The sequence below is a fragment of the Myripristis murdjan genome, chromosome 1 (genome assembly GCF_902150065.1).
Source record: "Myripristis murdjan chromosome 1, fMyrMur1.1, whole genome shotgun sequence".
Lineage (NCBI taxonomy): Eukaryota > Metazoa > Chordata > Actinopteri > Holocentriformes > Holocentridae > Myripristis > Myripristis murdjan.
Window position 1 is genome coordinate 36,653,500 of NC_043980.1, and position 22,904 is coordinate 36,676,403.

Below are 22,904 nucleotides of genomic sequence, written 5' to 3' on the forward strand. Positions count from 1 at the left end.
ATAAGCTTATAGAATTCTTATAATTATGTTTTCTATTGGACCTACACTTTTCCTTATAGACTTTCCCTAAAAGACAATATATGTTATTTGTGTTATGCCGATACTGTCTATGGCATTTTTCAGTTTCCATCCAGTTTTACGGTTTTAATCCAACCTGTGATACCAAAGAGTGTCCGGCTAATGGATGTAAATGGTCAAGATAGTCCTCCCCACTGGTTAATTGCACTAAAATTGGTCTACTTTGTGTGAGCCATCAATAGCCCTGCGCCGCATGGGGTCTGTATGATTAACTTCTCCCTGCTTTCAAAGGCCTCTTGATGTCTCCTTGGAAGGCAGCGGGCCAATCAAAACTGGGGTCGGAGACGTCATGAAGCCAACTTGACGAGCTGATTGGACGATGCGGGGAGGGGGGCCAGCCCCTGTCCTTTTATAGACGACCCCGTCTAGTGCGTAAAGCTACTGGGCACCGCTGACAGCGCGGAGACTCGCTGGACACCGTACACCTCACCAACTCCATTCCACTGAACGGGCCATTCGGAGGTGCATGGCCCCATCCCCTTGTATAATGATGAATCCTATACAGGGGTCGCCGTCCCAAGACGCCAAACAAGTTCATCAAAAAGAGGAGGCGGACACGGAGGGCGAGGAGCTTCAGCCTAAAGATATGACAACCGAGAAAGGATACAAACACCAGCGGAGCAGCCTTCCGTTTAGCGTCGAATCGTTGATTTCCAAGAAGACCACCTGTCGGACTTCTTACTCCCCCTCAGATCTGGGGCTGGTGCTGCCGAAGCCCGCGGCGGCGCAGAGCGCACAGTTCTCTCCAAGGACTTTTTACGCGGAGAGAAAGGCTTCGGCAGAGAGCTCGCAGACAGTATCCACTAGTCCGAGCGACGACAGTCCGCAATTTTGTGAGAAAGATCAGAGCACTTGGTTCCAGACGTCCTCCTTTTCTACTCCTCCTCGTAAGTCCGTCCCTCCACATTTCTCGAGGCTCTAGTGAGTTTCGCTCAGCAAACACCCAAACGAGGAAACTGCATTTTACTAATCATTTTAGCGTAAATAACAGAGGCAACATGAGCGTCTTTTGTGTTCCCCAGATCCTACAAAATAACCCGCTTCTCTTTTTCTCCTTCTGCGTCAAAACAGCACTGTGCTGTAGCTCCGCAACTCTGTGCGTAAAATTCTTCCCTGCGACGTGCCTTCCACTAATTGTAGACATCGTGATGCTTCCAAATTGTGTGTTGTCCTTTGCCAAAGTGCATGGAAAGCGGTTTTTGGCCGCACAGGCATTCTTTGTTTTTGTTTTTTTGTTTTTTAACATTTGGGGAATGCGCAAAAGGAAACATTCAGACACAATTCATTTGTTACCCCCTTCTGTTTGTTTGTTTTTTTTTAAAGATGATAAGATGCACATCTGCAAGCTTTGCATGTATTGGTTCCATGTGTAAATCTGTGGGTGATTATTTGCACGTCTCAACACATTTCTGTGTGTTTGCTGTCCTGTAATGGAAACAGCTCGTAATGCGCACTTGCACATCAGCCGCATCTGTCAACAGTGCTGCTGTATTTTTATTTATTTGCTGTATGTGTTTGGTTGTTGGAATTAGCTGTTTTGTTATCTCAGCACTCTGGAAATGTATCACTCATATGCTTGCCTGTTCAGTTCTGTCCTGCTGCGACGACCCAGTTTTCCCACAGTTATCATTTAAAGTTAAATTTAGTCTAATCTAAACGTCTAAACTTTTCCGCCTTTGTTGTTTCTTCCGCACAGGGAGCTCAAGTCCAACTCAGTGTACTTTAAGGAAACACAAAAACAACAGGAAACCTCGGACGCCCTTCACTACCTCCCAGCTGCTGGCGCTGGAGCGCAAGTTCCGTCAGAAACAGTACCTCTCCATCGCCGAGAGAGCCGAGTTCTCCAACTCGCTCAACCTGACGGAGACTCAGGTCAAAATATGGTTCCAAAACAGGAGAGCCAAAGCCAAGAGACTGCAGGAGGCCGAGTTGGAAAAGTTTAAGCTGGCCTCCAAGCCAGTCCTACCCGCCTTCGCTCTGCCGTTCCCCCTCGGAGCGCACATGGGATCCCCAACATGGGGACCATCAAACGCCTTCCCGAGGCCCAGCCTGCCCGTCCCGGGACTGTTTAGTGGACCCGTCACTTATGGGATGTATTATTTGTCTTAGTATCCTTGTGTTTGCTTTTGTGAACAAAAAAATGTCCTCTGGTCATGGTCGCAATACACTCATGAATGAGGATGATGCATTATCTAGGAAAATCCCTTTATATTTTTATTTGGGAGTTTAAATGGGTTTCCTATTTTTTTTCTCTTTCTCTCTATGGTCCAGCACAAAACCAATTAGAATTTTGGACGGATCTTGAAATATATAATTGGATGTATAATTGGACTGAGTTAACATGTTTTACCCAATTATATACTTAAGATATGTCCAGTGTTGTGGATTGTGGACACACAAGCCTAAATCGGTCAGGCGACAGTCCAAATGTGAATGTCAGGTTTTTAAACGACATGCCTTAAATATCTCATTCCAGTTGAACCGCCATGTTCCGTAATGGCCTCATTGCAAGGCCTATATTCATGTTTGGGAAACTGGACATTTACATGAATGCAATAATCTACTGTAGCGGGGGGGAAATGCTTAAAAGCAACAAAAAAAAAAGTACTTAAACGGCGATCTGTGCCTTAAGACCAGTGTGCTCTCTACATAGTCACTTGAAGTGTTTCTCCTCACTCTGACTGCTTCTATCATTCCACTGATTTCGGGTAAATTCGCAGTTTCCAACAGAGTTGCTGTTTGAATGTGTTGATTTCTTTACAGCAGTCCCTTCCATGAACCCTATAGGCCTCTTTTGTAAACCTATGGAACAAGATTATATTTTAGAAAACATATGTATTAGGTAAATGTCCTTTTTAACGTTCACTACGTGGAATATGGGAGTAAGAAATATAGTTTTTGTTTTGTTTTGTTTTTTTGACCAATTTTGCTGTAACGATGTAAATAAAATTTGTAGTGTTCATAAGGCCTGCAGCATTGCTTGAAGAGCGCGCAGGAAAAGCGGTATTTATTGAATATCTTTGTATCTGTACTGTGTACATACATTCTCCTATCTAAGTCTTCAGTTACTTGTAAAGACTGATTTCTGTAGGCCTGAATAAACAATATAAATGACGCAAAGCCTTTGGATTGTTTTGCTCGACAGATTACGGGCGTAAATTAAAATGAACTGTTGCAGCCTATCCATATAATCAGCGAGAAGGATCCATTTCCAGCAAATAATAGTCATCTTATTTTGTATCCCGGTCAGTCAGCAGCCAGAGGAGGCTGGGCGTGGGCTTCAGGTTCACACAGATAAAGCCGAAATTCTGGACAGCTCCTGAAAATGAAGCTGCGCCTGCATTGAAAGGGCATATAGCCTACAATATTTTAACAATGATTTCATGTAACCTAGATAGAGGCCTCTAACCCTTATCATCTCTATATAAGCCTATCATTGATGTGTCCTAAAATTTCATTGCATGTCCTAAATTTATTTTATTATTATTCCATAGCTTAAAATGGCCCAGTAGGCTTATAGGCTGTTGCTGTGTCTCTTGCCATGCCATCAAGAAAATCTGAATGTTTGAGCAGGCTACTGAATACACATTGTGTGACTTTAACTCCAAGAAGACAGACTAGCATTAAATATTCAGTTACCTTAAAATTAATTTCATTTATGACAATCATCAGCTGATTTAGTATAAATCATACGTAGTGCCTCTAATTTATTAAAATGGCTATTTGGTAGAAGATAAACACTGCATTAAGAGTGTGAGAAAAAAAAAAAAAACATTTTCAGAAATATCTCTAATAGGAAAGCTTTAGCAGGAGTAGGAAATTCAGTAGAATGGGTTAATCCACTTTACACACAGTTTATACAGTGGGTGTATAATTTTGCCCACTTCAAGAATCACACATGCGCTCAATATACAGTGGCAATTTTCATGTGCTGTTGGAAATATTAAAATTATGAAGTGAGCGCAAATGAACTATGCACAACTCCTCCACTTACCCAAAACAGTAAGCAACCGGCAAAATGCCAGTATTCTATGATACCCTAGCTGCCAAAAATGTATGATTTATGAAGTGAAGAACATGGGAGCCGTGTCAGCAATAGATGGTAAAATTTATTTTATTATTGACAATAAGTATTTTAGATTGTCGATGACAAATTAGTCCAGTATGGCTGTTTATTTATATCCCTACTCTGTTAAACTGTTTTTGCCATACTTAACATAGGCCTACGTAAATACATCAGCATTTCACTCAGATTAAAAGTGCGCGCTAGCATTGTTTTTAATTGCTATTATTTTAAACATTGAACAATAACTACCTTTGCAGCGAGATGTATTTTTATTTTGAGTGATTTATATTATATGTTTATTGATTAATTGTTTGTGCCCGACTGAAAGCATCATTCAAGCATTCAAAAGTGAACATTAGTGTTACTCAGACAGAGGTGCTTGCGAGGAACGACTGAGAGCAGCAGTGGCAGCAGACTTGTTGTAAGGCCCCGGCCTTCCAGCAGAGGGCGGCAGCAGGCTCCCTGCGCTGCTTATTGCTCAACGAAGAAGACGCACTTCCGCCGTTGCGCACTGTCAAGGAAAACGCTTGGTGCTGCGAGGTGAGTGTATCTGCGGGGACCTTTATTTAATGACTGAACACGGCATTAAAATAACTTTGAATGAGAATTCAGTTCAACGCACGCATTTCAGGCGTGTGCGCGAGATGCAAAACTAAACCTAGCTTCATTTTGCATTTTGAGGACACACTCATGACGCGCCGCAGTCTCTGACCTTGGCTAGCTACAGGGAGCTAACCTTCGCTAGTCCGCTAACTGCCTGGACCTGAATTGAAATGCTAAGGACCTTCTGTCATGAATAGAAGTCAGATCCGTCATTAAACACACCTGCGTGTCTGTGTGTCAGTGTCCTCAATAACATGCTCTGTCCTAGAGAGTTGTCTTCTTTATGTTTGTGCTAACGACAGAGCTAACCTTGTATATTTTACTGGTTTTGATACGCAGTTCTGTCCACTGGAGAGACTGAGAGGTGAACCCCCCTGTTACCTTCAAATTTAACATTTTTTTTTTTTTTTTTTTTTTTAAATCATTTACAGTCAGTTTGACGCCGGTAATTTAAATCTCCAGAAAATTATTATAATAAAAAATCTCAAGGTTATGTTTTATGTACTTGATGTGTGTTGTTGACTACCTAAATAATCCCCTCACTCACCTCCTTCTCCTTGTTGGAGTCATGTTTTGTCACATGAACTGTCAGTGGTTTTCTCACTAGTACAGGTGTGGTTGTGTTTGGTTATAGCCCTAAAGCACAGCGACTTTTTTTTAAAGATTAAAAATGACATGTCATAGTTTCTCAGTGTCCAAAATAACTACAAGCAATGTGTGTAAAATGTTGCTATTTCTTATTTTTTATACAGCTACAAAGCCTGCGGTCAAATTGACCCCAAAGAAACACTGATGTGCACAAAATGTGTACAGATCATTGGAAACATATCATCATGTCAATCTTATGTTTACCCATTTGTCATTTTTAAATAAGGAGAAGTCATGAAATATGTAACAGAAGAGAAAGGTGTTAATCATGTATTTAGAGACGTTAAACATTGAATGGGGTCAGACTGACCCCAGAGATAAGAGCTTACCTGTGTTGGGGTCATCCCAGTAAACTCAAAGCTTAATGGCATCTCAGTGGAAAACTGTGAGATGGTCACTAGCAAGGTTTCAGCACTGCCCTGCTGATGTGTCCTTGGGCAAGGCACTGAATCCTGGAGTGCTGTTCTGTAGCTGCACCACGACCTCCCTGTGGAGGGGGACAAGCATGAACCATGATATCATCACCATGAGAGTCTGAAATGTCACCTCAGCAAAGGACGAGTTAAACACGGGTGCCCTCTGCTCTTTCAGATCATCAGGATGGCAGGCCGCCGTGTTGCCCTCAAAGCCATTGACTGGGTGGCGTTTGCCGAGCGGGTGCCACCCAACCAGAAGGGCATGTTCAACGCCTTGAAGACCCGCACCGACGCCATCTCTGCTAAGTGAGTGGCACCAGCAGGAGTCTTGAGGGAGAGCTGAGGAGTCTGCACACACACTTACAGGGGTTGTGTTTCCCATCAGAGTGTGCAAGTGTCAGCGTCTCTTTATTTTGTATGGGAACTTTTTCTTAATTGTTACACAATGGGAGCACATAGTGAGTCAATAGTAAAAGTGAACTGATGTTGTTATGGCCTGGTGATTCCTGTGTTCGTTTGCTGATTAGCAAAGCAACATTAAACTGCTGCAGTTCTCAAATTAGTGTGATGTGAAGAACCCTCCCGTACAAAACAGCAACACTGTCAGAGGTGAATACAGCAGTAACTGTTAGGCAAATTGCTCAGATATATATATATTTTTAATAAGAAGGTAGGTGGAAGTTACTGATGGCACATTGTTCCATGTATAAAGTGCAGTTGATTTTATTAGGTTCATCACATACAAATGATTGCACCTTGTGCTTTCTTTCGATATGGTTCTGCATTAAGTCAGTATTAGGCACATAGTGGTAATGGTTAGGTGTCAGTTACCTATGTCCAAGTTGTGCTTTCCAACCAACCAATCAAATGTGTTTTCATCATGTTTTAGACAAAGAAAACAGGCAGTCAAAATACTTCTATAACATTGATTGTATAAAGGGGGAAGAGCATGTAGGCCCTCTAGTGGTGTTGATGCTGGGGTCTACTTATTTGTATATGCTGTCCATAAATCCTTGGGATTTAATCAACAAAAACTGGGTTGCAAATTGTTAAGCATCATATAAGCTACACAGACAAAAACATGACTTTTCTAAGTGTCTGCTCAAGATGATATGATCTCTGTATGAGAGGACAAACAGGCTGAAGAAAAGTAATACTCTTGGCATTAAAAATTCACTAGTTCAGCGATAGTAGCAATAAGAAAATATATCCATGTATGTAAATATGAACCTGTAATGCTGCTGTTTGGCAAAAACACGGGGGCGCTGTTTGAACTTGAATGCACCAGTAAATGTGACCAGTATTAGATGTGAGTGAAGCTGTAATCAAAACAGAACATTTCAAAATAAAATTCTGCATGAAATATCAAAATAAAATTCTGCATGAAGTATGAAATCCAGTCACAGAATCTTGTAGAGGACATCCTTAGCTCTCAAATGACATGTATGTTTTCTGTTGTAATAGATATTTTTGAACAATTTTATTGAACAATAGGAACATGTAATCACTCAAACAGTGCCCTTGTATTTTTATCAAACTAAGCATTAAGCACAACATTATAGGTTGATATTTACACAGTAGACACAGTAACATATCAAAAGACAGCACATGAGCCGTCTGTATGTAATGAACCTAGGAAAAGCATCTGTACTTTACACATAGACCTACATCCCAATGAAATGTGTGAGGAAAAGCTTTAAAAAGATGTAAAAAGTGCCAGTGGTAAATTGGTATGCCTTTCAGTTTATTAATTCTTTGCTGACTCTTGCATGTGTTTTGCCCTCAATATTTATGTGTGTTGAATTATTAGTTTGGGGTAGTGTTTAACCAGTATACCTGAGAGTAAATAAGGAGCACATGTATGATGGCATATTAGTGCAGCTGGTTTCTGTGTGATCGCGGAGCAGGCACTCTAGGCTTTAATGGCGTTCTAGTGTTTGTTCATTCTGTATATTCAAGTAATCACAAGGAGAGTGTGTTTAATAAGTTGCATTTTTAATGGATAAAATAGGTTGAAAGAAGTCATTATGATAATATTCCTCTGACCTTGCACTTCATGAACTTAGTGTGCATGAGTCATTGTTGCACTTTGTATTCATGAGCTTATCAAAAAAAAATTTCACTGCAACATGGAGTTTTTGCCACGGCAGGTCCATTTATTGAAATCTTCACACAAGCTTTTAAGTGGTTGCTTAGTAGCCTGTCCCTGGGGTTTCAAGTTTAAAATTTGGCTTGATTTAGTACTTTCTTAAATTAGCCTTATGGGGATATTTATCTGACTGTTAACAGCTATCATGACATTTTTGTAATATAACACCCTATTTATGTCAGACAAAAGACAAATTATTGATATGCAAATAAGTGTATTTGGAACAGAAGCTCTGAATGGCACTGTCACATTTTTGTTAATGGTGATTTAACAGTAACTAATATTTAATACCTACTGATCAAAAATAAGTAAAATCCGAGCACTTGCCTTACACTCTTCGGTCACACTCCTGTGTTTGTCTGTCCCAGGTTGGCCTCCCTGCCAGAGACTCCTGCAGCCATTGACTGGAGTTACTACAGGAAAGCAGTGGCTGCTCCTGGCATGGTTGATGAGTTTGAGAAGAAGGTGAGCTTGGCAGGCTGTCGGGTGGTTCCACATCTCCAGCACTGCCTAATAAATCTCTTGACCTCTGGGTGCGAGAATCGGTCATGTAGTGTTCATTCATGGTTATCTAGCTCTGTTATAATTTTGTTTTGTAGGAACTAGTTCAGTATTTTATGTGCATTACAAGATTCTTTCTTTTTTATGTCTGCAGTTCAAGGCCCTAAAGGTCCCTGAGCCTGCTGATACACAAACAGCAGCCATCAATACACAGGAGTCCGAGGCTGTAAGTGGTCCCATCGCATGACTCCACTTGACAAATTTCAGCTTTACTTCAGCAAGCTAGACTTCATTGATGACTTTAGCTTTAATACTGGTGCTGTCAAACAAAGACTGATAATCCTACTTTTTTGTAAGTTTACAATGGGGTTTTGAAGTGGTATAATTGGTCCCAGGGTTATGAAATTCACTTGACACAAATTGCACACTGTATGAAGAATGCCAAGGCTGGAATCATGAGGTTCTCATATGATATCAGCAATATACTTTGTTGTTGTTCTCATCTTACATTCTTGTTTTTTTTTTTTTTGTTTTTTTTTTTTGTTTTTTTTAAACAGAATCAAAGTGCAACAGTTTACGTTGAAGCATCTAAGACCCGTATCGCTCAGTATGAGAAAGAGGTGAGACCTGGATGTGTTTCCATCATTAAAACACCTAAACTGTTTCATTTATACAGAGGAGGCATTACATAATTTCTATGAACTATTGGATGTCATGGTGGCGTAATAGGTCAAAGTGCATAGAGCATATATGTAAAGCGTGCATTTCAAATTGAAAACGTAACTTTTGTTTTGTGTAATTCCCTCTCTGCGCCCCGTTCACTGCTGTATGCTACCAATAGACCAGAGATAATGACAAAATTAAAGCAGGCTTTTTTTTTAGCTCCACATAGACACATACAACTGTTGTCTGTGCCTTTCCTTACTGGTCTCTTTCTCTCTGCTCTGTCCTGTTTGTCCCAGCTGGACAAGTTTAAGAACATGATCCCCTTCGACCAGATGACTATCGAGGACCTCAACGACGTCTTCCCCGAGACAAAGCTGGACAAGGTCAAGCATCCCTACTGGCCACACAAGCCCATCACCGAGCTGTAATGGCATCAGCTGACACTCAACTCACAATAAAGATTATGTATTTTAATGAGAACCTTGTGATGGTTTGATTGTGTAATACATGTAAGAAGACAAGTTGTTTTGCCAACTCAAGAAGTCAACCTGTGTGTTGGTCTTTATTTGATCTAGAGAATTTAATATGTGGAGCCCTGCACACACAGTCCTCCACTGATTACACTTTGGTAATGTGTGAGGCTTGAGCCACGAGGGGGCAGTGTAGGCATAGCTTTACTTTGAATATGTCTTTGAAAGGTCAGCTGTGGAGTTAATGGCTAATTTTCTACTTTTCCACATTTAATAATGCCATCTGCATTGAACAGGGATTAACATATCTTGCTACTGTAATATGGAGAGTAAGACTTGGTGTCAAATGAACTAAATCATGTAGCACGTGTAGAATGGAGAGTGGATCAATCATTTCGCTTATCAAAGTGGGTTCTCTGATTCAATTAGCGACAGTTTTGATAAGATACAGTACTAAGGTATGATGATGAAAAGATGCAATCAGTTTTCTCAATGTAATAATAAAGCTTAGGTGAAAAAAATGTTCTGCATCAGATATTTAATCAAATTAGAATATATTCCTTACCAATAAAACTGAGATTGAACCACGACCTGCAGTGATGTGTGTTAATTCCAGATTTGACAGGGATATTTATCTGTGTATATAAAGTAAGTCAACGTGTCAATCTCGCGGTTGGTAACCAATCACAGGTCGATTCACTCTGTTTCCCCCAATGAGCACCGGGCATTGAGTTTATATTTACATAAAAGTGGGCGGGTCATCAGGTCACGACCCCTTCCTTTGCTTCGGATTGGTTCAGGCCCGCAGACTCCCAGTTCATGATTGGCCGGAGTTGTTGCAGGATAACATAGGAAGGGCTTCGTGAAACATAATTTCCGTTATGTGTTGTTTGACAGTCAGTGACGATTGACGGGAGTCCCTCAGTTCAGGTGAGCTTATAAACCTTTACATGTCCTCTTTTACTAACCTGACTGCAATTTCACGAACAACATCCACCGGGATTTGTCTCCACCGTGATTGTCTGAGATTTGTGTTCCCCTTTGGTGAGTAGCCGGGGCTGAATTACATTCGGTCAACAGTCTTTTCACCTCGGACTGCGTTGGACTAACATGAACATTTTCTCGGCGGCGGTCAAAAGAGTGTATATAAGCTCAGGAACCGGCAGCAAGCTGTTTCATGTCCGTGTGAGCACAGTAAACATCTGTAACGCCACTAGCTAGCTAGCTCGCCTGACAGTGTTAGTGGTGAACGTTAGCTAACGTTACTGAAGATTACCTCAACGTTACGGTAGCCAGCAACAGCCAGTCAAGTGCCACCTGCCCTATCTCGTCTAAATATGATTATTTTTGCTGTTTTTCGCCCCTATGGATTTTGTTAAGTTGCACTATTATCAGTAAAGATGAAATGTTTGGTATTCCTGTGTGAATGGACACCTGGGCCTAGCTCTAGCGTGCTGGCTGTCACCTCCAGGCTTCATTTGAGCTGTTAGCTAGCCGACTCAAGTCCCCACTGCGTCAGGACACTGGCCGTGTCCGCCGGCCTCCATTCAAGCCGTGGAGCCTGGGCTTCAGAGGGAGCTTAATGGAAGAAAAGTCAACACTGTGCTGTTCAACGACTCCCCGTCAGCTCTCAAACGCAGCTATGTTTACAACACGACCAAACAATCCTGCCAAGTGATTTATGAAGGAGTCTGTAAGGAGACACCCCTGGGTGCAAATTATGCAAAACTATTTTGGCAAGAGTGATGTGATCTGATATCGTCCTCTGAACTCACCTTGGTAGTCAGTGTTGACATTGGTGTTCGTCTAAACTCTTACTCAGTGCATTTTAGCTGTCATGTAGGCAGGTGAAACCTGAAGTGACACACTCGTTGACAGGCAGTGGGCCGCTATTAGTGTGGACCACACCTTCCATGTTTGGCTAGACTTTCAGGGTGAAAGGTCACTGATCAGCTCACAGCAAATCTAGCACTTTCTGAAGGCTTACAAGTTGGTGTTGAGGGGAGCACACCCAACCAGATATCTCTGTCTCTGTTGTCTTGTGTTTCATGAATGATGCAGACGTGGAACATTTTCAGGATTGCATATGGTGCAGGGGGCATAAACAAATGTCTTAATGGCAGTGCCAGGTTTCAGCATTTTCAAAGAGTTTATAATGCACCTGACACTTTCTCATGTATCTGTAACACTTTGTAATCCCTGAAACTTATCAGCTTGTTTGCTGTTGTTGTGAATCCCATGGGCTTGAGTGTATTGTGTCAGGGCTCAGTCTGTGGATCTAGCCCTGCACAGAGGGGGTCGACACTAGCCCTATTGTTTCTTGAGGACAATGGGAGTAAGTCCACATGGAGGGAGGCACTGCTTGGAGGCTAGAGGTTGGCTAACTGTCTCAGCCTAAGGAGAGGACAGCCCTGTGCTTTATGTGCTGTGTTATTACCACATATCTATGTAGTAATATCTATGTGGTTCAGTTTCTGAAATGAAACAGCCAGGGTCTTAAACATGCCAGCTTCACTGTTCCTCCATTGGTTTGTGTGCCTCTATTCTTTAGGTAACCTATAACCTATATTCACTTTCAGTTTATTTTGTAAGATAGAGGAAAGTAGCATGTCACTTAGGTTATATGCATATAAAGACTGAAAAATGGTGTCATGTTGTTTGGGTTAATGTTTTAATGTCAGACAAATCTGATGCTGCAGATCATCAGCTGAGACAGTACAGCTCCTTTTGAGGTTTTGCTTACCTCACAACATGGACAGGCTTATTGTGTGTAACATGACACTCCATCTTCAGCCTTCCAGTAGCTTAATTTCATCTGCAGAGCCATTTAGCTGCCCACCTCCCAGGCACTGATGTCATGGATTACAGAGAGAAATACAATTGGATCAATGATCCAGCCAGTGCTAGCCTTTGCCATCATTAAATAGCTGTTTTAGCCTAAACAATCACAGGGGATTATTTGTAGATAATTGACTAAATCTTTGTAAGCCTAATATCAACACATATCTACAGTTATTACACCATGATAAACTGATGTCATCACTGTTATCTTTTTAAAAGTAGTGTTCTAGTTATAAACTCATAAAATACTGTCATACAGACTTTTTATTAGCAGATAAATGGACAATCATCTATCCACTGGGTCTTTTCCATAGCAAGGCAGTCTAATTCTATTGGATGAGTGCTGTGTTTTCCTCTAACGGTCCTCGTATTATCTGCCTTTGGCTTAGAGCTGCTTTGCCTGTTTGTAGGCTACACACTCCTCAGTGAACTAGCCTACTTTGCATGCACTCAGCAAGTACGAGGTCTGTGTTGTCAGCCTGATTGTTTTCCCTCTGACCCCGCTGTCTGCTGGAGCTGTCAGAGCAGGACTGGGAAACCAATGCACTTCAGTGAGCTAAGCTAGCCCAGCTGTTTATTTGTCCATAGACAGTGAATGAAGCCTGTTGTTCCAGCTACATTATGCCCATGTCAGCTGAATCAGTCTGCATTAGCAGAGGCAGGCAGGGCGCTGGTATGTAGCAACCCTGGATGGACTTTTGGAATTATTGCTCCTGTGCAACAGAGGAAGACTCTGTGATGTTGGACAGCTCCGAGATGTGAATGAGTGTGCTTATATGACTGTTGCTCACAGGGTAAATAAAGGTATAAGTATTCCATTTATCTGAGACATATCTGTTCCCTGAGTGGAAGGCGTGAGATGAGGGAAAGGGTGGGGGGTGGGGGGGGATGGATAGACACATCAGTTTGCTTTATTTCTATAGCACTGTTTCAAAACAATCAGCAGTTGACCAAAGTGTTTTACACAGTCACAGAAGAGTAGGAAACAGGAAAAAAACACACACAAATTGATACACAGAATAATATAGAAAGTGTCTCTAAAGACACATAGACAATAACAAAACCTATGTGGCCTCTAGAATGCCTGGGGTGGGGGGTGGGAGGGCATGAGCAAACATGTAAAGGGAGGGAATTCCCTGACTTGGGTCCAGCAACAGAAAAAGCACAGTCATCTTTATGCCTCAAACAAGTATCTGGGATGGAAAGCAGTTTAAAGCTTTTTAGATGAAAGTAACATGTTATAGTCCACTGGTAAAACCAGTGCAATGATGCTAAAATTGGACTGATATGGCACAGTTTTTTGGTTTTTTTTGAGTTTTTTTTTGACAGTTGTGCCACTGCATTTTGCACCAGTTGAAGTCGTGACAAAGTGGACTGACTGACTGTGGAATTCAGTGTGTTGCAGTAATCCAGGCGCAAGGAAATAAAAGCATGGATCATTGTCTTAAATTCCTAAAAAGAAAAGGTATTTGACATCAAAACTCTAAGTTGATAAAAGACAACTTGACTATAGCTTTTGTTTGCCAAATTTGAGATCGTGGCCAAATAAAACGGCAAGAATCTTTGCTTAGAGTTTGACATAACCAGAGAGTGATCCTAGATTACTATTACTATTATTATTATTATTACATTTAGCAACATCAGGGGAAATCCAAAAATTTAAATATCTGTCTTACTCTCATTTAGTTTTCGGAAATAGCCGTTCAATACTCCATGTCGTTTAGGCAATCTGTCAGGCATTTCAATGTATCAGGGCCACCAGGTCTCAACGGGAGGTACAACTCTGAATCGTATGTGCTAAGTACCAGTTCTTGTGGTACACCATACAGGAGAGCGACGGGGGCAGACAGTCCACCAGCTCGGACCAAAAAGGTCCTCCCTTTTAGGAAAGAGGCAGTATCTGAAATGCCCACCCAGTTTTCCATGTGGTCAAGAAGGATGAGAGAGAGAGGGAGTGACAAGATTGTTTTCCTCATGATCTTGTCACTCATGTGTTTGCCTCATCCATTTTTAAAGTAGGCAGGTCAGACGGGTTTAACAACAATCCTTGTCCTATACAGAATCCCTGGCATATGCATCAAGGTGTTAGAGAAAATCTCTCCTTCACTACAACTACCAATAAACACACACCGCACAGACACATTTTTAAGGAGAATAAATTCTTAAGAAAAACGGTGCTAACAGACATAACAGATCTTGTCATGATCACATTTTTTGGTGTTTTTTATATATAATCAATATATCTATGTAATCAATATAATGTTGTTGTATCTTAAGTGCTAAAACTCCAGTAGAAGTAACCCAAATTGGCGAGTTGGGTAAGAGGATCATCCATTGGGGAGACAAATGGAGAGGGGCGGATGGATGGATAGACAGAAGGGATGGGGTTACCATCTGGTTAGGATTTTATCTGGTATCTGGATGGCCTGTTTTATGTGTGTGTGTGTGTGTGTGTGTGAGAGAGAGAGAGAGGGAGAGAGAGAGCCTCTGACCCAGTGTTCTCTGGGGGGCAGCGCTAGAGGATGCAATAATTTGATCCCTCTCTGATTCTAAAGCTCAAACAGAGGGGTTTTGAAGGAGAGATTAAGGATGGGTTATAACAACCCAGAAAATTAAGAGTACAGAGAGTCCAATTATGGGCTCTCTCAACCCCTCTGCCCACGGCATGGCTGTGTGCCCAGCTCCGTATTCTCTCTCCCTCTCTATCCTTGAGTCTCTTTCTACATCTTGTGCAGGTGCACTGTTTTTTCAGCTCAGAGTCATTTTGTTTTTGCATACATGTGCGAATTTTAATAATAATGCAATTCCTCTGCCCACTTGAGCAAATCTTAATGTGCCACAGGAACAAGACAATTAAAAAGCAAGAAGAAAACAAAAGCAAAGCGATATTTGTAAACACACTGAGGTAAATTTGTGGTTCATTTCAGCAGAAAAAGGTTTTTAGGCCTGATTGTCCCATAGGCAGGGAACAGCCTCATATACAGCTTGTCTCCCCATGACACAAAGTTTAATGGTGTGGGAAGAGCAGGCTGTTGCCTGATCTAAGGATGTCAGTGGGTGTTTGTGGGTAACACATTCTCAGAAGTAGAGCGGTACATTTCTGTGGAGGCACTGCCAAGCCAGGATGGGGGGTTTAAATGCAGTCCATGACTGTGCATGCATGAACGTTGATGTGTTTACCCCTGCATATGAGTCAGCCTGTCTGTTGAGCACTTAATGTGTTTGTTTCCAGTGGCCGTTGATGGACCATCCCTATGAAGAGGCGGGGTTAGAATGGGACAGAGTACCTCGGAACAAGAGGTCCAAGGAGACCCCTCCGAGGTTGGTGCACAGTTCAGTTTAATGTGAAACACAATGCTAAAACACCACAAATCAGAGCAGCTAAGATTTGAAATAAAATTAGGTATGGGAGGCAGAGTATCTCAGTCCAAAGAGACAGCTAAAAAACATCTACGTCAAAAGAAAAAACACCCGCATTTATATATTTAATTCAAAACTAGGAAAATTATATAATTAAATTAAAGTGTAATCAGCTTACAGGCATAATACACACATCACACACATACATATACACACACGCAGGCTACAGTGCACCTACTCAAAGCCTCTTCCACTGTCAACTTTCAGCAAAAGCACTCTTGTGCCTGCACATGCTTGTGCCTGTGAGCTCACCATCTGGCAGTCTTTCGTCCATATCCTCCGTCTCCAGCTGAGGCATTTTGCTGCCAAATGACCCTTGGCTCCACCACCCACCAATCAATAACCACTGATAACAGACATGCTGTCTCCCATTGGCTCTCAGCCGAAGCGTAAAAAAAAACCCCTATAGGACATGCTCTAAGAATACTGTATCTGATGACAAGCTTAACACGCACACACACTTTGAGTTCTGATATTGCGAAACAAACATGCTTATCTCGACCACATGATCTCCCTGCAGGAACCACATTCTGTTTTGCTGACGAGTAAACAATGTACTTGACATGACTGTACTGAACCTGAGTGATGAAGGTCTTATTGATCACGCTAAAGCGGAGGGCCAATCTGCTTTCCATGAATAGGCCTGTTTAATCATGAATAGGTTTGTTTGATGTTGAGTGGCGCCATGCACATAATTTGAATAGGCTACTTCCTGTTTATTGTTGATTGTTTTGTTTCTCTTTCGTTTCTGTTGAATTTTTTGTTTTTAATTTCTTCCTTGCTTTCTTATTTGCTTGGATTCTGTCTCTCTTTCTGCCTCACTCCAGTACAATTCTATCAGATTGCATTATAATCTTGTGGCCTGTGTGTAGAAAAGCGTCATCCTCTCATGCATCCATCACTGACTTGAGGCAGTGACACAGAGCAGTGGAAGTCAGTGAGGTCAAGGTCACACGGCATGGTTTTCCGCCTTATCTAAGCTCAAGTGCACCATACCAAGCATCAGATTCATTTGGTGATGTGGGGAGGACTCGGGCCCCATGGTGGATGGAGATAGTCCTGTAGAGTGAACTGGTTCAAGACTGGAGACTTTGGCCTTGCCAGGAGTGGTCAGAACCTGACAAGCCTTTTTTCTAAGCATCAAACTGCACTAATTTAGAGAAGAAAGGTCATATTTTCCAATGTGCTGTACAGCCCAACCTTCCTCTCTTTCTACATAGTCATCCAAACTCACATACACAGTCACACACACACACAAGTGAGTCTAATTCAACTCTGAGATGCTACACCATCATCCCTCATCTCCTCTCCTTCCCCCTAGCACTGAAAGTCAAGCATTCCTGCCACCAGGGCAAATCCCTTATTCCCACATTCCGTTACACTTCACTGGAGCTGAAGCCTCCCAGGAACAGGCTCTCACAGTGCTCCACTCTGAATACAGTAGCCAGGCCTGCTAACATAGTTTTGGTGTTGTGGTTTGGTCAGGTCAGTGACGTGCTTCTATACTTGTGTCTTATATCAGGAAGGGTTTGATAATATCAAGACATTTGTGGAGGAGGAGCTGCAGACAAGCATGGTGAGTGACAATGTTTCGTTCAAATATTGAGGTCTCTTCTTATTATTTCATTCATTCAGCAGTGGTGGGCCATCACAGCAAGATTACCACAGCCACTACCGTGTAATTACTGCCATGGTGCAGCAGTCCACTATATCCAAAATGGAAAGGCTCATGAAGCCCCTACTATAAAATAATTAAAAATTAATTACACAGGAAGAACTGATGTTGTTATATTTTAATTAGATTTATAATTTCTGCATTTTTCCTTATGATGCAATTCTCTTGTCCCTTTGTCCATATTGCGACTGTATCCCTATCTTCCCCCTTCTCTCTGCAGATGGTGGGGATGGTGATTGGCGCAGGCATCGCCATAGTCCTCATCGCCATCCTCATCTTCTTCATCCTGCGGAGGATCCATCTTCGAAGTCAGTAATCAGCTCTTTTCTCACTATGCCCCGATAATTTATAACAATTAGCTTTGCTCTAATGTTCTGATTTGTTATTTTCAATGTTTCACAGACCTAGAAGCCCAGGAAGCGCCCAAATACCGCTTCCGCAAAAGGGACAAAGTCATGTTCTATGGGCGAAAGATCATGCGTAAGGTGAGCGTCTCACTGGCAGCAAATGAGGAGGATACTTCAGCAGCTGCTATGCAAGTCGGGATGCTTGCTGGGCTGGCAGGCTTGAGCACTTGCCATTTCTTCACAGTGTCATGGCCTCGAGTCTTACCCACAGCCTTTGTTCAGCTGTGCAGAAAAACAGCCAAGCTAAAAGAATCACCTTTAAAACAATACACCAGCAGGTCCTTTTAAAAAGTCTCAAAATGTCATATATTCAGTTTTATATATATATTAGGCCTTCATAGTCCTAAATGTGATTGGATAAACGCTTAATTCCAACATAAACATTTTATGTGATTTCAGTTTCAGTCTGTCTTTCTGTCAAAATGGTCTGTCAAAGTTCTTTTCCATCAGTGTCTTTGATCTTATAAAAACTTTATTGAACCTAGTACTGCCTTTATACTGACCTGCTACACTTACGTTTTGGGAAAACGACCCAACTTATTTTGTACTTACCTGTTTTCCCTGTAGTTACTTAACTTGCTCAAGCTGTGAGTTAAAAAAAAAAAAAAAGTAATGTTCAGTCATCTAGTTAATAACCAACCATATTAACAAAAAATTATCTCTGCATTGGATAAAATACATAATACTTACTTATACTTACCTGCAGTGTTTATTTGGATGAGAAAAAGTTGACTTGCACAAAAATTGGTCAAAAAGTGGTCAAAATATCCTTGCTTCACCTCCTTCCTCATTTGAATTTTGCTCTTTCTCACCAGGTCTCTCAGTCTACCTCTTCCCTCGTGGGTACATCCTCTTCTTCTCGTCCACGCCTAAAAAAGAAGCAGAAGATGCTCAACATTGCCAAAAAGTACGTTGGAAACCTCACCTCACTAACCACAGATTTTCGTTTTCAAGCTGATCAACTGACCTCCATTATCATATCAGCCAGGGACTCATCCCCTTCCCCTCTCTTCTCCTCTTTCCTCTCTCTCTCCATGTGGCTGTGCAGGATTCTGCGCTTTAAGAAGGAGGTACCCACCCTGCAGGCCAAGGAGCCCCCTCCCTCAGTGCTGGAGGCTGACCTCACAGAGTTTGATGTGGCCAACTCCCACCTGCCTTCTGAAGTGCTCTACATGCTCAAAAACGTCCGGTAGGTTTGTGCTGTTAGTCGCCTGCATGTGATTGTGCGATCACGATTGTACACATACACAGTATTCATAAAGGTGGTGGTCTAGCTTCTCAGAGAATTTTTTTTATTTCATTTCATTTGAGAGACTTCAAAAAGCCGTGAATTTTTGCAAACCCTTGTGTGCTGTCTAGAATGTGAATGCTTTTGATTATGCTGTCAGACGAGTTAAGTATTAGTCTTGAACTTGTCTTCTGTCCTCCCTTGCAGTGTGCTGGGTCACTTTGAGAAGCCGTTGTTCTTGGAGCTGTGCAAACACATGGTGTTTGTGCAGTTCCAGCAGGGGGAGTACGTCTTCAGACCAGGCCTGCCTGACAGCAGCATCTACGTGGTGCAGGACGGAAAACTAGAATTGTGCCTTACTGGAACGGTACAGGACCAACACATTTGACTGTGTCTCTTTTGCCTACCTTTGAATCTCAAGCATGTACAACAGTTGCTTTTGTCGCTGAAGTTGTGTGGTCTTTTGTTTGTTGCCGTGAACATTTAATGCACACCCATGATTATCCATACAAAGCGCGAGCAACCTAAGAAGGGGCTTATCCGTGAGCCTTCAATTAACCAGAATTCTGGCTTTTAACCAATGATTAGCACTTACTAGTGTTTGACTCAGATAATCTCATCAGGGATTTGAGAGAATATGGCTACTCGCAGTGGTTTCTCTCTGAATGACAAATAAAAAAGCTCAAAGCCACTTTCAAGGATATTCAGCATGTCTAAGATGGGACATTTCTCTTTACTGAGATCCCTATTTAAAATCTAGGATTTGGTTTAACAAATGTCTGTGAAAGCATACGGACTCAAGTTTTAAGAAGCACTATGAAACAAAAACCTCCCGTGCAGCTGTATCTTTGAAGCTGACATTCATTCAGTCACTTTTCAGGCTAAAAGTGTGGATAATGGCAACTTCAAAGAGCAGATGGAAACCAAAGTTATGACAGTGTCCAAATGCAATCTTGTCTTTCTTTTCTCAAGCAATAGTGCACTAGATAATCTTTGAAAAATCATTCTCGCTAGTGCTCTCTTTTTGGATCGACAGTGCTGTCCCACAAAAGCTTGATGTGAGGTGCCGGTATAATCTCTGTGATGGAAACATTCATCAGTCATATTTTTGCCCCATATTTCTACTTGTTTGTTCCTGTCTTCCAGGATGGCAAAGAAAGTGTGGTGAAGGAAGTTTACCCTGGGGACAGCGTCCACAGCCTCCTCAGCATCCTGGACGTCATCACGGTAGGCCACACACACATAAACGTGTACATACATGCAGGCTGCTTCCCACGCATAACGCCATACACATACACACACGCATTCAGACACTGTTGTAAAAGAGATTACAGTGCTGGATGTCATCCGCACAGACCATGCCCATTTCCTGGCATAAATTCCTTGCTCCTTGCATCATGAAACACTGACTTCCCTGCTAACGCTGCAGCCCAGTACCACTGGCTTTGTTCACACTTTGATTGCGTGTTTTGCGCAAGTCATTGCAGCATCTTGCATGAGTTGGATGAACATTTCAATATTCACTATGATGTCCAATTGTGATCAAAAGTTCCTCTTAATCGGGGATGGTAAAAATGATGGTGACTATGAAGATTTATAATTTACCAGTAGGCATATGACAGGAACACTGGGTGGATATACCAATATTGCATTTACATCATAATCATCATAAAATCTGGATTTTACATATAATATTGTGATTTGACATGCGTGGATGCAATTTTCTGAACTTATTCGACAGCTGTAGCTGTTTTGTTATTTGCCTCTACCTGCTTGGTCATCATACCCACATTGCTATTGAAAGAATGAATGTGAATGAATGACTAACGAATATAGTTTATTTCAGTCACACATTAAAAAGAACATCAACTAATTTGTGAATATGCAACTGAGAACACAAAATTTATTCTTAACTACAGTCCTTGCATATTTTAGATTTTAATCATTTGACATTGTAATCCTTCATTAGTGAATAAGTGAACAATACAATGTATACAGACATTTCTTATTCAACAGATCAATTTAACTATTTATCAGAAATCTCTGTGTGTAAATGTCTTGTGAAAGGCAATTGACAGGTAATTATTGTGCACTCTACAAACAGTAATTGTCCATGTTTGGGCTTTTATTATTAGATTTATTAGATTCAGAAAAGTGAAATGTTTTTGAAATAGCGTATTATCTCTCCGATGACTCATACTAAGCTAGTGTGTTTTTGTTTTGTTTACGCACAGGGCCACCAGAAGCCATACAAGACGGTGTCTGCACGGGCAGCTGAGGTTTCCACTGTCCTCCGTCTACCTGTAGAGGCCTTCCTCTCCATATTCGAGAAGTACCCAGAGAGCCTTGTGCGAGTGGTACAGGTGAGTTGAACGGTGAACACTTGAATTTCAGTGTCTACTCAATTTCCATTATTTTTCCTGTTGTTGATTATGTAACTCGGCCACATTTAAAGGTTTAGTTCCCACTGAGGCCACCCATGGTACGAAATGTATGCACTCATGGCATTCTAATGGGTTACCTATTAAGTTTGTTTTGTTATAGTATTGTTATGTTATTGTTTCTGTTTCATCTGTACAGATCATCATGGTTCGTCTCCAAAGAGTAACTGTCCTGGCCCTGCACAACTACTTGGGGCTCACCAATGAGCTCTTCAGCCATGTGAGTTCATCACACACATGCACACATACACACACAATGCCTAAGCATACACAGTACAACAGAAGTGTAATACATTCACCTACAATTTAAAAAAAAAAAAAAAAAAAAAAAAAAAAAATTGTAGCTTGTTTTTCTGAGTTAATGCGATAATTATCTCACAAGTATGAGAAATGTTTTCATGGAAAAATAATTCTGCTTGGTTTATCTTAGTTAATGATGCAGTGTTTCCTCTGTAATTTGATGCAGCTGTGCTGCTCTGGCTGGTTTTGTCCGCTATCTGTCACTGTTTGGGTCTAAGTTATGTATCTAGCCGATGTACTAGTGCTAAAAAAAAAAATTTAATCATAATAAAATAAGCATTTCTAAAACATTTGGACCACACTCAGTTTTATGTAATAATAGCCTAAATTACAATGATTAATGTTTAGCAGTGGTGTGCCACCTGCTAAATTATTACAGCAGAAATACTGAATGACATAATAATCCCAGAATTCTGAGAGAGGTTTTATTTAAAAAATTTATTTTTCCAAATAAATTAGGTTATTATCTCAGCAGAATAGATTATTTTCTATGACATCTGCCATTTTCTTGCTTAATGAGTAATTATCTCAGAATTCTGAGATAATTATCTCATGAATTCAGATAAACAAAGTGAAAGCATTACGTTTCTGTTCGGTACAACCAGATAATCCCATTCCAGCATCTGAGACTACTTCAGTTTGGCATTCATCAGGAATGCTGCATCACTACCTCAGTACACATGGTGTTTTTATTGTGACTTGGGTCAAATACCGCCAACTACACACAAACAAATCTACCATCTCCTGAATATGTGTATATACTGCGCCCACTGTCCCACAGGAGATGCAGCCCATGCGTGTGCCACCCCTGTCCCCCCACCCGGCTCGTCCATCCACCAGTCCCATCCGCCATGGCAAACGCTTCGGCAGCCTGACGGTACCTGAGGAGCATAGGGAAGCTGCCGTTAAGGGTGAACCCTCAGGTGGGGAGAGAGAGATGTAAAGCCTCTAACAGGGTTTGTCTGAGCAAAGCAGGACAATGAAGTCACAGATTA

The 22,904-nt window shown here is 41.5% G+C and overlaps 3 protein-coding genes across 6 annotated transcripts in view; all 3 read left to right on the forward strand.

Moving 5' to 3' along the window:
• The first annotated feature begins 544 nt into the window (after positions 1–544).
• msx1b (muscle segment homeobox 1b) lies at positions 545–2,213 on the forward strand. 2 transcript variants are annotated; one of them, XM_030059557.1, is made up of 2 exons: positions 545–965; positions 1,775–2,213. In XM_030059557.1, the coding sequence occupies exons 1-2, from the start codon at positions 545–547 to the stop codon at positions 2,185–2,187; spliced, it is 834 nt and encodes a 277-aa protein (XP_029915417.1). In that variant the 3' UTR covers positions 2,188–2,213. The 2 variants fall into 2 exon arrangements, with proteins under 2 accessions (XP_029915417.1, XP_029915425.1); XM_030059565.1 differs by having other exon boundaries at positions 566–969; positions 1,779–2,213.
• A 2,340-nt stretch (positions 2,214–4,553) lies between these two features.
• LOC115366785 (ATP synthase subunit d, mitochondrial-like) lies at positions 4,554–10,185 on the forward strand. The gene is made up of 6 exons (XM_030062413.1): positions 4,554–4,684; positions 5,987–6,117; positions 8,329–8,425; positions 8,616–8,687; positions 9,019–9,081; positions 9,424–10,185. The coding sequence occupies exons 2-6, from the start codon at positions 5,996–5,998 to the stop codon at positions 9,553–9,555; spliced, it is 486 nt and encodes a 161-aa protein (XP_029918273.1). The 5' UTR covers positions 4,554–4,684; positions 5,987–5,995; the 3' UTR covers positions 9,556–10,185.
• Positions 10,186–10,431: 246 nt separating this feature from the next.
• The window catches only part of pnpla6 (patatin-like phospholipase domain containing 6), a 37,338-nt gene continuing 24,865 nt past the window's right edge, over positions 10,432–22,904 (forward strand). For 2 of the 3 annotated variants that reach the window (XM_030074151.1, XM_030073992.1), the window contains exons 1-12: positions 10,432–10,527; positions 15,671–15,759; positions 17,381–17,434; positions 17,754–17,841; positions 17,936–18,018; positions 18,756–18,847; positions 18,989–19,129; positions 19,376–19,535; positions 20,315–20,395; positions 21,403–21,531; positions 21,749–21,829; positions 22,691–22,832. In XM_030074151.1, the coding sequence (XP_029930011.1) occupies positions 15,712–15,759; positions 17,381–17,434; positions 17,754–17,841; positions 17,936–18,018; positions 18,756–18,847; positions 18,989–19,129; positions 19,376–19,535; positions 20,315–20,395; positions 21,403–21,531; positions 21,749–21,829; positions 22,691–22,832 (1,099 nt within the window). In that variant the 5' untranslated portion in view covers positions 10,432–10,527; positions 15,671–15,711. Of the gene's footprint in view, positions 10,528–10,557; positions 10,642–15,670; positions 15,760–17,380; positions 17,435–17,753; positions 17,842–17,935; positions 18,019–18,755; positions 18,848–18,988; positions 19,130–19,375; positions 19,536–20,314; positions 20,396–21,402; positions 21,532–21,748; positions 21,830–22,690; positions 22,833–22,904 lie in introns of those variants that run through there. The other variant, XM_030074063.1, reaches the window with a different exon arrangement.

Excerpts from the sequence above, each read along its gene's own strand:
- msx1b (XM_030059557.1), top strand. The coding sequence starts at position 545 with ATGGCCCCATCCCCTTGTATAATGATGAATCCTATACAGGGGTCGCCG. Across the intron at positions 966-1,774 it reads CTCCTTTTCTACTCCTCCTC|GGAGCTCAAGTCCAACTCAG; the intron begins GTAAGTCCGTCC and ends TCTTCCGCACAG.
- LOC115366785 (XM_030062413.1), top strand. The coding sequence starts at position 5,996 with ATGGCAGGCCGCCGTGTTGCCCTCAAAGCCATTGACTGGGTGGCGTTT. Across the intron at positions 6,118-8,328 it reads ACCGACGCCATCTCTGCTAA|GTTGGCCTCCCTGCCAGAGA; the intron begins GTGAGTGGCACC and ends TGTCTGTCCCAG. Across the intron at positions 9,082-9,423 it reads TCGCTCAGTATGAGAAAGAG|CTGGACAAGTTTAAGAACAT; the intron begins GTGAGACCTGGA and ends TGTTTGTCCCAG.